This window comes from Alligator sinensis, unplaced genomic scaffold (genome assembly GCF_000455745.1).
Source record: "Alligator sinensis unplaced genomic scaffold, ASM45574v1 scaffold282_2, whole genome shotgun sequence".
In the NCBI taxonomy this organism is placed as follows: Eukaryota; Metazoa; Chordata; order Crocodylia; family Alligatoridae; genus Alligator; species Alligator sinensis.
In genome coordinates, this window is record NW_005841879.1 from 2,059,168 (window position 1) to 2,074,305 (window position 15,138).

Here is a 15,138-nt window from a genome sequence, read left to right on the forward strand (position 1 = left end):
AAGACCAGAAAAGCAGGACCAGGTCCCCTATGCCCTTAAAACCTGCAGTGACTTCCAAAAACACAGAATTTCTGGGCAAGTTCTCTTTTGTAAATGGTTATTAAGAAAGTCACATTTCAGCGAGGAGTAAGATGTCGTAATGAGGATTGTGATACAAGATAAGAAAGTCACTAATAATATTGAACTAAAACATACTTTATATAGTTGCACTGGAGCCTGTTCAGGATGAACTGGTCGCCTCAACTAATAGTTCCTTTTTCTTCTTTTCTTTTTTTGTCTTTTCAATTTAAATTTGTATTTTATTCTCATTTTCTACTTAATAGTGAGGATAAGAGGTGACAGTTGACATCTAAGGCCTGCATCTTACTAGTGACCAGCTGGTTTATGGGTCTGTCTTGCAGGGGAAATTTTGCAGATCAAAGCCACAAGGATCTGATCCAGGAAACCTTACTGACTTGAATTGTGCTAATGATGAGACTGGGTTGTTCGCATGCATAAGTGCTCACAGAAGCAGGCCTTAAATCACCGGTCTAATGCCCAGTGCTGCATGAATGACTGCCTGTTTTGGAAAATAAAACCAAAGCTAGGAAATTTCAACAGCAAGTAGTCCATTGATTTTTTTTTCTCTGTGACTTAGGTGCAAGTACAACATAAAAATCGTGCAAATGAAGCAGCAGACTCTCACAGAGATCTAAAAATAGACAGGGGTTTCTCAGCAAATAATCTTTAAACAGTATTTTTATACCCTTGTATTAAACCAAACTCATTCAAAATTTATTCTCTAAGAATGAGTTGACCCTTCATTTTATAAGACACAATCAAGTATATAAATGCTTCCAGAAGCAGAGTAATTACTTGATTACTTATTCTCTTTTTAGTATTGTTTGATGAATATATTTGGAACTAATATAAAAAAGTGAACATTGACAAATAATGATGTGATTACAGAACAATTACATGATTATTTGTACTTGTAATAGAAAAATTGTTAGCAATAATTATACTTCTGTAAACAGTAATCTAATTAAAGCTATAAATATTCTTTGTAGACTGCCCAAATATGTAGTACATAATACAATGTGTAATTAGAGAGGTCTGTGTCTCATGAATGGGCGCATATAATTGCATTTGTGTATGAAGTAATATTCAGAAGTAGAAAATCATTTTGGTGCTGTATATTTTTGGCTCCATATGTCAGATATAATATAATTTTTAAAGGAACATTATAACTAGCTCATTTTTCATAACTCCAGGTTTTAAATTCCATGTCTTTGTCTATTCTTAAAATGAATCCACCTATATATGGGTGTTCTGCACAGTATTTCTAAAGATACCAGAAAGCTCCCAAAGTGCCCTTCATCAAACAAAAAAATAATAATGTGCTCAAATCCCATTGACCTTAAGAGGATTTAAGCACTTTCGGGTATTTTACTCCTTTGGGACCCCAATACTTGTGTTTACTTGCTGTCTATTTGCTGACTCTTTATAAGTGTCTATGACTTATGGCAGTATGTGGTTAATGAGGTTTCAGATATTAGGTCTCAAGATTTTTCCTTGATCACGATACTATCTTATGTTCTGAACACAGTAAAAAAGAAAAGAATGTGATCATAGTGCATGCATATATATATATATATATATATATATATATATATATATACACACACACACACACACACACACACACACACACACACACACACACCCCTTTATCATGTTGTAGAGATGGGGCATCAACAAACTAAATGCAATCAGCTAATAATTGCACCCCTGTTCTTTGCTGCCATATTGGCACGTGATCTGTCTCGTCTACAGTCTGCCTTTGGCTGCACTAATGCGCAGCATAGCTGTGCCCTGCTCAAGTGGTTATTCAGAATTTATTTCAGGGTGCCAAGGAGAGGTGCCAGAAGTTCTTACTGCTTATCTGTACTGCTGTAGTATCCACAGCCTCAATCAGGAGCCATTCTGCCATGTACAGTGAGAACATATGGTCAGAGATATTCCCTGCCCCATATCTAAATTAAGATGATGCAACAAGGTGCCATGATGGCCAAGTCAAGTAGAGGCAGCATACTGATAAAAGCAACAGGAAGATGGAGCGTTCAGGTTTGAGTGTTTCATCATTTTTGTCGTTGCTTTTTTTTTTTTTTTTTTTTAAACTTTAGTGTAGTGATTTGATGTGCCTCATTTTAAATGTGAAACTGGAGGCATCTTAAACAACCCTGACTTCTCAGAGGGTGAGTGCTATTCTGCACTTTCTGACAGTCAAATAAAAATAGCTTCAAGGCTACTCATTTGGAGTGAAAAAAATCAAAGGTTCTCCTTTTGACTTGACTTCAAAAAAGCCTTCGATCTGGTGTCCCATGATCGCCTCTTGGAGAAACTGGCCAATTGTCGCCTTGGGTCCTCCACGATCCGCTGGCTGGAAAATTGGCTCCGGGGTCGGACCCAGAGGGTAGTAATCGATGGAAGTCACTCATCGTGGTGTCCTGTGACCAGTGGGGTCCCCCAAGGCTCTGTCCTTGGACCCATACTGTTCAACATCTTCATTAATGATGTGGACACTGGAGTCAGAAGCGGACTGGCCAAGTTCGCCGATGACACCAAACTTTGGGGCAAAGCATCCACACCAGAACACAGGTGGGTGATCCAGGCTGACCTGGACAGGCTCAGCAAGTGGGCGGACGAGAATCTGATGATGTTCAACGCCGATAAATGCAAGGTTCTCCACCTTGGGAAAAAAAACCCGCAGCATCCTTATAGGCTCGGCAGTGCTATGTTGGCTAGCACTATGGAAGAAAGAGACTTGGGGGTCATCATTGACCACAAGATGAACATGAGCCTGCAATGCGATGCGGCGGCTAGTAAAGCGACCAAAACGCTGGCTTGCATCCATAGATGCTTCTCAAGCAAATCCCGGGACGTCATTCTCCCCCTGTACTCGGCCTTAGTGAGGCCGCAGCTGGAGTACTGTGTCCAGTTTTGGGCTCCACAATTCAAAAAGGATGTGGAGAAGCTTGAGAGAGTCCAGAGAAGAGCCACGCGCATGATCAGAGGTTAGGGAAGCAGACCCTACGATGACAGGCTGAGAGCCCTGGGGCTCTTTAGCCTGGAAAAGCGCAGGCTCAGGGGTGATCTGATGGCCACCTACAAGTTTATCAGGGGTGACCACCAGTATCTGGGGGAACGTTTGTTCACCAGAGCACCCCAAGGGATGACGAGGTCGAATGGTCACAAACTACTTCAAGATCGTTTCAGGCTGGACATAAGGAAGAATTTCTTTACTGTCCGAGCCCCCAAGGTCTGGAACAGCCTGCCACCGGAGGTGGTTCAAGCGCCTTCATTGAACACCTTCAAGATGAAACTGGATGCTTATCTTGCTGGGATCCTATGACCCCAGCTGACTTCCTGCCCTTTGGGCAGGGGGCTGGACTCAATGATCTTCCGAGGTCCCTTCCAGCCCTGATGTCTATGAAATCTGTGAAATCTTTTCATTTTTCACAACACATCATTTTCACTACCACTCACATGGTATATTGTAATCAGAACTGATGGGGAGGTTGTTAAAAATCGCCTCCATCCTCTTCCTCCCTCAACGCTTGTCTTGGCATAAATTAACTAATTTAGTATTTATGGGAGAGATTCTGGTGACAGAACAGTTAAGGTGATCTCCATGACTCCAGAGGCATGAGTTCAAGCCCTTCTCTGGTCTTATGCTAAAAGTAGTCCCCAGTTGATTTGCCTGCAAATGATCATTTGGACAGCTAGATGTGATGCTAGGCACATCATCCTCTCATGTGGCATTGGAAACTGGTATGCCTTAAAAAAATAAGGCCCATGGGCCATTAAGTGTCAGCATTACTGAAAGTACCAGTTGTTGGACAAGGTGTAAGAGACTGTTCCAAAGACACCATGACCAGCTCTTGAATGAAGAGTAGGAACAAACTATGGGCCACCTCTCCACCTTCAGATGTGGTGGGAACTGCTATGCACAAAGTAGCCTGAGATATGCTTTCTGCCAAAGAGACAGATGACCACCTGGCCCAGATGATAATCAAGACACTATCCAAGTGCAAGATGATGATATTAAGCACTCATGGAAACTTTATTAAAGCCACCTAAAGTGTTGCCTTTAACAATTTATGAATATCATACTCTTCAATTTATTCTTTCAATTCAGCCTACAGGATACTTTCAAGTATATGGCTTGGAAATTTCACAAAGTGCACAGGTGATGTAAACCACTGTAGCCAGTTCTTTCAGGAGGTAACAGAAAATCAGTCCTAGGTGGATCAGCCTGTAGTTCATCACAGCTGTACCTTATCCCAGGTCAAATCCTGCACCTCTGACTCACATAAATTGACTGGTGGTGTCTGCTGTAACAGTAGGAAAGCTGCTATATCACTGTTTGCAACACTGCATCCTCTTGCAGTGTTTGCCCTTGATCTCTTTCATCTCAAATCCCAGCACAGGGTCCCGTAGGAGGTGTTGGCTGCGTGTGGAATATGTCGTGGTGTGGGTTTAAGCATTGTACATGAAATGTCTCTGATAGAAAATGCTTTTTGTTTTATTGTTGTTGGTTTTTGCCCTGAGGACTCTTTATCCTTTCCTTGGGGGTGATATCCCCAAAATAATTAAAATTGACAGTGCTCATAGGAAGAAGTTTTCAGTTATGTTTACAAACGAGTCTACGATATGTCATCCAAGAGAATAAGTTTGTTTTATTGAAAATGCTGTTTAATGTTTATGAGTGGTTCCTGTTCCCACCCCCAATTGCATGGTTTGTAATGTTGAAGTGACAATAAGAAGTTATTCTATTTACTGTATAATAAATGACTGAATTCCTCTTTAGATTCAGTTCAGCAATGCATAACACCATCTTAATTGCTTTTCATCCCAGTGAAGAAGGTGCTAAATTATCTGTGGTTGCCATAAAAAAGTGAACTGCCATGCTGTAGAGATCAATCAGCTATCAAAAAAGCTAATTACAAACTAAAAAATATTCTTTTTTAAAATGTTAACTATGCTAAAGAGACAAGAAGTAAGTTTTGGGGGTATTTTTAATTCACTGACTTTGCTGGAAAAAAAATGTAGATATAAACAGACATAAACTTCCCTGAAGTTTAAAACAGGGTTTTTGGTTATATATTGAATATTATTGAACCATGTAGAGTATATCATAGTAACTGATTCTGCAGAGCAGCGTGAAATTTTTGTTCGTTCTGGGTTTCCTGTTTATTAGGGGTGTGCAAAGCGGGCCCTATTCGATTTGGATTTGGATTCAGGGACAGTGATTCGATTCATTGATTCAGATCATTGTCCCTGATTTGAATCCAAATCTGAAGATTCGATCAGCGATTTGGACACAGACACAGCTTTAAATGTTTTTTCTACATACCTCGAGATACCAGCACAGCTCGTGAATGCTGCAATGCTGGGGCGCATGGAGAGTCCCACAGGAGCGCAGGGGGCCCTCCATGTGCTCAGCGGCAAACCTGGAAGTGGACCAGAAGTATTTCCAGTCTATTTCCAGGTCCACTGGGGAGCGCAGGGGGGCCCCCCTCATTGCCCAGCTTCAAATCTCTGATTTGATTCAGAGAGATTAAAGGGTCTCCTGATTCAATTCAAATTCAGAGATTAGGTCACCGAACCCTAATAAAAAGTTCCTCCTAGTCTCCAATCTAAATTTCCCCTGCTGAAGCTTTGAGGCCATTGCTCCTAGTCCTGTCCCCAATGGTCACAGAGAAAAGATCATCTCCATCCTTTCTGCAGCTGCTCCTCAGGTATTTGAAGACTGTTATCAAATTCCCCCTTAGTCTTCTCTTCTCCAGGCTTAACAACACTAGTTCTTTCAGCCTTTCCTCAAGTCTTGCCTCCCAAGTTCCTAAGTAGGTTTTTTTTTTTGCTCTGTGTTGGACCTTTTCCAATCTGTCCACATCCTTCTTGAAGTGTGGGGCCCAAAACTGGACACAGTACTCCAAGTGAGGCCTCACCAGTGCTGAAGAGTGGAAGAAGCACTTCCCTTGATTGTGAGTGGCACTCCTCTTAAATACAACCCAGTGTATTTAAGATACACTGAGATATTAAGTCTTGTATAAGATACCCAAATTATAAAACAAACCAGGGAATCCATTTTTTTGCAGGCTAGTGAAAGGCAAAAAATGTCCCCTCTTCCCCATTCTCCCAATACTTTCTTGATGTAACAAAAGTCAAATTTTACAACAGGCACTGTTTCTCTGTAATGCCTGCAGAGTATTTACAAGGACACTCATCTCGAACTCTTTTAAATAAGATTCGTAAAAAGTCACGTGTGATTTACCAAGCCTTTTACACTCGGCCTCAAACCACCCATTTATTTTTTCATATGTCCTGCATACCTTACTTTTTATAAAATTTCACTTAAAATAACCTGATATACCACGGTACACATTTTTGGTAAAGTTCTTGTGTCATGTTTGTACAGATTAGATATATTTATCTTGAATATTTTTAACTTTGATATTATCACATTTACAAGTATATTGAACGTTCAATATAAGTGTGATAAATTGCATATTCCCAAGTGCTCCTTATTCAGCAAACTGAGTAATTGCCTCTATTTATGTTCAGGCAATTAGCTTCACAGTGAGAAAGATATTTTGCTTTTAGAAAATAAAATGTTCCAAACCCCAGAAACAGCATTGCAACTTACCTGGAGAGCAGCAGAGTGAATTTTCCCCACTTAATTAATGACTATGGATTTAAAATATATACAAATATTAGTATCTCAGGACCAAGTCTGTTCTGCTAAGATGACCAGCCAGCCTTTTCTGGCTTTAAAGATTCATTTTTGTCCTCTCTCTCATCTTAGTGAGAATTGAATTTTCCCTGTAGTTGTTACTTATGAGGAGCCTGAAATGCCTTCTTGTTTGCAGCCAGCAGAGGGCATGAAGCTTACTAAGAAAACTATTTCCCTTTTTGGAGCTAACTGATGATCCTGACAGCGGGGCTTACTGCCAGGCCACCATGTACTGCAGCAAACACAATTTGGGGATCAGGAATAAGACCTAATCATACCCATTCTACTTGCTAGTGCAGGGGAGCCCAGGATCACGATCCTGGGATTCCCCTGCTCCACCAAGTTGAAAGCAGGATGTGCACAGGTCCAGGGTCAGGGCCAACAATCAGCTGATTGTTGTCTCTGGCCAGGGATTGCACCAGAGTCTGGAACTGGGGTCCCTGCCTAGCCCTGGCCCGGACCTGCTACATGTTCAATTTAAGGCATCATACAAATGAAAAAGGTTCGACATTGTAACAAGTCTCTACATTATATGTGGAACCCTTTTATGGCTGGTTTGCCATTTTATGGCACCTAAAATTGGGTGCACATGTGCCATTTATGCCATGATTGACATGTTAATCACACCACAACTGTCACATGTAGAGGGAGCTATGAATAAAGTATCTATTAATGAGTCGTTTATAAATAAATGAATATTATTGTTTCCAAGAAACTGATATTTTGCCCAAAATCTTAATAATTTAGAATGAAAGGGATGTCGAATAGTGTTTGCATCCTCAGGCATGAAACCGAGTGGGAAGAAACCATATGTGCAGGGAGTGAGCTCCATCAGTGCTGCTGAGCTGACAGACTGGGAGAAGAAGTGTGCAAGGGGATCTGCTGGTCCTGCCATTTGGTTTTCGGAGGCAGACCTTTCTGGCTCTGCAAAATTCCTGTGAAGCCCGTGGGGGTTTGTCAGCAGTTGTATCTGGTATGAACAATGCAGCGTACTATCAGCGACTTGCACTGAAAGGTATCTGGGGCAGGAGCCGTCTCTTACTGGGTGTTTATACAGCAGTTCTCCCAATGGAGCTTGGACCCTGAGTGGTGTTTTTGGGTGATATTGCAGTACAAGTAGATAATAATAATAATAATAATAATAATAATACAGGATAAAATCTGAAAATACTGTTATTCTTAAGATCTGCTGTAAATATAAAAGGAAAAACATTCAGGTTTGTTGAATACAAAAAATCCTGTATCTACTGGTGAAGTATAACACTTTACACACACATAAAAGGATCCCAAAACAGCCTTCCAATCATAGCATGGATAAAAATCTAATCCATGAGCTGGATTTTGACTGTTTCTGAAAGGAGTTATAAAAACGGGCTGGTAGCTGAGACTCCCTGCCCCAAGCAGTTTCCTCCAGTCCTGTATTCTTACCCTTACTGTTTAGCTCTGGAGGGAGGGAGATTTCCATGTGCAGCGCACAAGGGTATGTTCTTATCCAGACTTTGAAGCTGACTGTGGGATTTTGGACAAGTGATTTAACCTCTTGATGCCTCAGCTCCCTTACTTGCAAAATGGTAAAAAATATGCAACTACTGTACCTTCCAGATATGGAGCAAGGAATAGCTAATATTGGAAAGTGCCTTGAAGATGCAAAGCTCTTTGTCCACATTAGTAATCATTTAGATGGGTCAACTCGCTGGATCCCCTGTATAGTTGAGGGGGAAAAACATTAAAATGAAGAGTAATGCCAGCATGAAAACGTCTTGGATTCATTTCTGCTAGTGTGTGGGATAAGTTTGAGGAAAGAGGGGAATTTGTGGTGTTATACCTCACATTTTTATTTGGTGAGTCTCAATTTTTTCCTTTATTAACTCTGAGGTTTGAAGTGCAACCTAACTGAGCAGTTTTATCTCATTTGTTGTATTCATGCTGTTGCAACCTTCTACAAAACAAACTATCTTGCCAACTTAAACCTTATGTATGCAATATTGCCCCTTCTGCCCTAGATCAACGCTTGAATGAAATCAAAGTTGATTGTAATGCCTGTCCAAAAGTGGCCACGTTCATTATCATTGTCTGTCATAATATGTTGGTTTTTAAAAGTGGAGGTTATTTTTCACAGTGCATGTCACACACTTCCTAACTGTTGCTATGCAGAATGAACTTGAGTATAACATTCAAACGAGAATGTATTGAAGAGTGTATCCTAAAATACACTAATGAGATTACAGCATGAGCACTCTTTATATTTAAAAGCAAAAATCACAAATTAGCCTGCTGTTGGCATGAGATTTTTTTGTTGTTGCTTTGATTATGCTTTTCTAACCAGATAAGTATCTGCTTTTATCTGGTTAAGCACAGACAGTTTCCTGTTTTCATTCACTTAATAATGTCAAAAGTGTTGTTGGAATGAATCTTTAAATTTGTGTTTGTGAAACATTTTTGTTATGCAGCCTTTTTCCTGAGAATGCAGCCTCGAGTCAGTCATCTCGTGTTTTACTGCAAAAACAGTCTGCAATTCTGACTGCAATACTCCTTTACTTCCCTAGAAAGCCAGACTTGGGCCAGCTGGTAACAAAGTCATTACTCCAAAAGGAGACAGGATTTCCACTCTACCATCCAACAACATAGATAACGTACAACTGACAGATTTCAACTTTCTCATGGTGCTTGGCAAGGGGAGTTTTGGAAAGGTAAGAAACATTGAAATCCGTTCTACCTGCTTTATTTTTAATTCAGAAATTAACTAATAATTCTGCTCCCAGGTATGGAGACTTAGTAACCATTGGAATGAAGGTAAATGGTTAATCGAGTCTGCTGGAGCGTGGCAAATACTGCCTTCCAGCAACCTCCCGTAGCTTATGCATCAGGGGTGTACTTGGTAGCCGTCTTGGTCTGAGACAAGAAGACATACAAAAAATTATACCTTTTATTAGACCAACTGGGAAATCTTGTACCATCTATACTTTTCCCAGACGAAGGGACTTTGATCCCGTAAGCTTGCCGAAAAGAACAGTTTTCTTGCGATTTCGCAGTTGGTCTAATTAAAGGTATCCTTTTGGAACCAAGAGTTCTAGTTTTTTGTACGTGTCATCTATCAGCATTCAGTGTCCCCACACTTCAAAATGGTGGCGAAGGTGCTTGAGCTAAAACTCGTCGAATGAGCTTTAGTTCAAGCACCCCCACCACCATTTGACATGCGGGGATGCTGATACACAAGACAGTGGCGCTTTAACGAGAGTGGCTCTGAGAGCTACTCTGATTAAAGCACCGCCCCCCTCCCCCCCAGAGCCCAAGGTCTTTAAGTCACAATCAAGCACCTTTCTGAAAGGGGCATTCTAGTTGAACGTCAAGTGGTTGGTCAAGATGTTGGAACTGCTGAACTTTTGTGGCCTGTGCTTACAAACTAAATAACAACCCCTTTCACTATTAAGAGCTATGAATTCATAAAGCCAATAGGAAAAAAATGCCACTGAGTTCCCTCAAGATTTGGAAGAAGGATAGTGCTATGTTTAAACACCCTGTACTTGCTCTGTTATTCATTTATCCATGCATACTACGGCATCTGATAGCCTGCAGAGGGCAGTAGGATATCTTCATGTCTGCAAAACTGAATTATTTTATATTGACAGTTAACTGGAAGATATTAGATGTGGGAGTATTTGTTTTCTGTAGTATGAAATTGCTAAGATGAAACCAATAAATGCCTTGACATTCAATTTTTGCAGGCCAATTTTCAAAAATTAATGCTATAGTAAATAATGGCATTCTCTATGTAGCTGCCTGGGTTAGCAGATGAGCCTACAAGTGCCTGTCTTGTGTCCTTTGGCATTGATATCGGTATCTTTTTGCAAAATTTGGATGCTGGGTTAGGTGACATTTTAAGAATTCAGTTTCCAAATTCCTGGTAAGTTTAAGAACATTAATTCTGACAAAGCATCTCCACGTTTTGCAGTGAGTTCAAGCGTCCAGACTTTGGGGTTCAGACCTTCCCAAAGCTGAAGAGGATTGTGTCTTTCTGTTGCCATTTCCAGGAGTAGCCTGAGGCAGCAGTGTTTGCAATGTGTGTTTAGGAAATATCACGATGATGAATCCAGTGCCACTCGTTTGGTACCAAAAGGGCTACTGCTAATTTTGGCTGTTTCACCAGGTGGCTATACAATAAAGTCTGTTTTATAAAGGAATTTACATGGGGTCTGACATTTTACTGAGTCTTAGGAAAGGTCTCCATGATTAGCCTGTGAGCCTTGGCACAGGTGTCACTGTAAACAGTGGGTTTGCAATGACTAGTACAGCTTGCTGTAATCGGTGAGTAATCATGCTATTTTTGGAGCTTCAGAATAGTCGGTACGCACCAGCAGAACAGAAAGTGGAGTGCCATTTACACATTTCCTAAGGCTTATGAGTCACCACCTTTCTCTGACAGCGAGGAAGATTTTCACCCTGTTATTTCTCTTTGTACAGGTGATGCTGGCAGACAGGAAGGGGACAGAAGAGCTGTATGCAATCAAAATACTGAAAAAAGATGTGGTGATTCAGGACGATGATGTAGAATGTACCATGGTTGAAAAGCGAGTCCTAGCACTACAAGACAAGCCACCTTTCCTAACACAGCTGCACTCTTGTTTCCAAACAGTTGTACGTGGTCTTTCTCTCTTTCTTCCCCACCAACTGTTTTTCACAATTTAATTTCCTATGTAAGATAATATTCTTATTCATATCATTTTCAGTAACACTTATAGTATCCAACCCTACAGAGCTCATGGGTTCCTGGCACAGAAAGCAGTAAAGAAATAGATACCCTATGAGATCAGCTAGTCATAAAAATAAGTTATACTTTTGAAAATATCCCACGTTCATTTTACAGGTATTTTCTCATGCCGTATTCAAGGGGTCTGTTAAGCTAATGGAGTTATTCATACATTCAGTATCCATATACAGTAAGTGCTTTGGTACAGATCCACAAAGTTTATTTGAATACCTTAATGCCCATAGAAATAATTAGGAGTTAGATGCCTGAAAAACCATCATGGATCTGGGCCTTAGTATTCATATATTAGTGATCTAATTAGATAAATGTTTAGGAATAACATAATGGAATTTTTATGTAATTCTCTGGTTATCCTAGGATAAGGAGGCTGAAAGTAGGTACCTGGCCAGCAAGAAAGGAGTTTAGTACTTATTGCTTCCCTAATGTTGTGGTTCTGTTTTATATAAAACATACAGAAAGGTCTACCAAAGCTGGAATAAAGAGTAGGATTATGTAGCAATATGAAGGCCAGGAGTTGACAGACACCTCAAAATATGGTCCAGGCAAGGCCTACTTTAAAGCACAGAAAAAGATCTGTGATAGACAATTTGTTCTGTATGTGGTGGGTTTTTTATGCTGTGGACACTTGCCTTGGATCTGGATGGAGGCAACTTAACTCAAGCTCCAAAACTTTGAAGGTTTAAGCACATCTGGAAAATGTATGAACCTTTATACACATTTCCAAGGCTGAGGTCTCATTTGGCATCATCTTTTGACCATTCAGCAGTAATACATGCAGTTATCAATCTGCAAATGCATAACTTGGAAATTAAAAGTTGTCTCCCATTGCTAGACCCATAAACTACAGAGCTCCTTAACTTTTGCATAACTTCAAAAGACTAGGGCAAAATAACATCTACCATAGCTTGAAGTTGTTGAACATTCAACAAATAAAGCACGTCATGATGTGACTGATTCATGGTATAATTCTCAGTATTCTTAGAAATATTTTAAAATTCCATTTAATATCTACAGATCTCTGAACAGAACGTGGCCCAAATTACTTTGATTATGTGAATGCAAAATATAGAACCAAGTACCTAATTAAACTTAATAAAACATGAATCTGAGGATTAGTGCACATGGAGTGTTTTTACTTCTAAAAAATTATTTTCCCTGTACATTACTAATATATGAAAATTATTGTAATAAAATAAAAGAGCTTCCAGCTAAAAAAAAAAAAAAAAACCAAAAAAACCTTAAACCATGCTCCTATTTCATATGTTTTGGTTTCTCTTCAGTAATAATCTGAGTAAAATTCACAACCCATTTGTCCAATATAGCTTTTCCACATTTACAGCTACATTTTAAATGTAGAAACTCAAAGGAAAAAGTTTAGTCTTTGCTACCTAGAGGAACCAGAGGAAAACAGGTTGCTGTTTGTATGCACACTTGGAAATAATCACATACCATCATAGCGGGACCATCTATAGGGTGACCATCAGTCCTGGTTGGAAATACAAGACATCTGGACCGCTGCTCCCCCTCCGCGCCTCCCAAGTCAGCGGCGCACTGCAGGGAGACGCGGAGGTGGAGCGGCAACTTGCCCAGCCACTTCCCCGGGACACTGCGCCGCTCCCGTAGACTGCGCCCCATGCACAGGACATTTCTTTTAATCTGTGCCCCGTGCTCGGGACCAGCCTCCAAAATCAGGAGCTGCCCCAGGAAAAATGGGACTGATGGTCACCCTTGCTGTATAAGAACTTAGACCATAACAAACACCTTTGCCTCATTTAGGTAATATTTTCATAAATATTCATCTGTTTGCACCCAGTGCTGTGAAACATTGTAGAGGATTAGTAGGCAACTGTCAATCCTTCTGGATCGTGGTGTATGCACGAGAGGTCACCGGGACCCTCGACACACACACCTATGCAGGAGCACGGAGGAGCGGAGGCTGCCCAGAGCTTTCATCCCCCGTCAGACCATTGAGACAATGCAAAGACCACACCAAGTCCAGACATGCGGTGCCTCAACAGCTGTAGTTACATGCATGTCCGGGAATTGAATCCAGGTCTCCCGTGTGGCAGACAAGGATTCGAGCACTGCATCTTAGCAACAAAAATAAAAAAGCTGGATGTGAAGGGAAGAAATGGCATGACCTGCCTGCCTACAGTAAAGCATATGATTAGTTTCTTTCAGTTTATTCTTTTTTCCTTGCACATTTCTCTTGCTGGGAGTTTTATAATAGATAATTTATAGCAAGATCTTAGAGTTGTGGTTTGCCCAATTAATCATTTTACCCAGGGCATGTCTCTTAAACACAATCAAGAGAATTGGAGCTTTTAAATGCCTATAAACCTACTGAAATCTTAGATGAGAACAAGTTACTGAGCAATGTGAAAAACTGTTGGGGAGATTTTTGTTTTTAATCAGAGATCCTGAGGCAAAGAGGGAGTAAGGACTGAAATAGTAGATTTTAGTAATAAGTCTCCTTCCTGTCTGAATACATTAGACTGAAACTTTTGATTAGATATTTCAGGATTTGGGCCCCACCTAAAGCAAATAAAGAAAGCAGAAGGGAGCAGTAATTATGCTCTGTGCGACTACAAGGATGAGTACTGCCCACCCATCACTGATGCTTTCTGGATCACATTTGAACTGCTGATGATAACATTGGGTTGGTTTTTGATCATGTCACCGCCTGCCAAAGTATCCTGCACAAGGGTGCTCAGTTATGAGAGGATGTCTGACTTTTTATACATTGGAGCTTAGGTACCTATACACAAGTGTATAATATAAAACAGAAGATTTCACGGAGGCTCAGCATCTTTAGCTTTCTTTGACACAGATACGCTTGTAAGATTGTTTGAGGTTAGACTCATCCGTAATAGTGCAGTGGCCTCTACTGATATACTTACCTTTTCAATGCTGTTTCCTAGGATCGTCTGTACTTTGTTATGGAGTATGTGAATGGCGGTGACCTCATGTATCACATTCAGCAAGTAGGGAAATTTAAGGAGCCACAAGCAGTGTGAGTGTTCGTTTCCATTTATTTCATTTTGCACCTTTGAGAATGCAGTATCCTGTAGAAACCTGCTGGGCATTGTTCTGTCTGGGCTGGTGCAACCTTTGCCGATCTGTTGACCTTCAACACAATACTGATCTGAAAATGGTATGTGCTGATTTACCACTGGAGGCAGATTATTTGAAAAACAAACAGCAACAAACTCACATTGACTAAATCCAGATCTCCCAAGTAGTAATGTTTCGGACAGCAGGAAATTAAATATGTTATTACTGATTCTAGTCATTCTAAATGGGCACTACAGTGAAAGACAGTGGGAACTGATTAAAAGTTATACTATAATAAAGACTTAATTAGTAGTTAGGAAGAAGTTTTAGAATTGTGCTTTATATTAAAATTCTATATATAAATCATGTGTAGAAATAAACTAATAATTAATCGATATTTTAATAAATATCAGTGGTTAAGCTCTTATGGAGTCCAACAGGCCAGTGGGCTGCTTCTAACCACCTTGACATAGTCATGTTTAACATACTATTAACATCTATGAATCATTTATTCACCACTTTACAGTTCATTTATGAA

At 40.3% G+C, this 15,138-nt stretch overlaps 1 protein-coding gene across 2 annotated transcripts in view; it reads left to right on the plus strand.

The window, feature by feature from the left end:
* Positions 1-15,138, plus strand: part of PRKCA (protein kinase C alpha) — a 302,661-nt gene that overhangs the window by 257,915 nt on the left and 29,608 nt on the right. For both annotated transcript variants that reach the window (XM_025196266.1, XM_025196267.1), the window contains 3 exons: positions 9,325-9,468; positions 11,240-11,413; positions 14,468-14,559. In XM_025196266.1, coding sequence (XP_025052051.1) covers positions 9,325-9,468; positions 11,240-11,413; positions 14,468-14,559 — 410 coding nt within the window. The remainder of the gene's footprint in view (positions 1-9,324; positions 9,469-11,239; positions 11,414-14,467; positions 14,560-15,138) is intronic.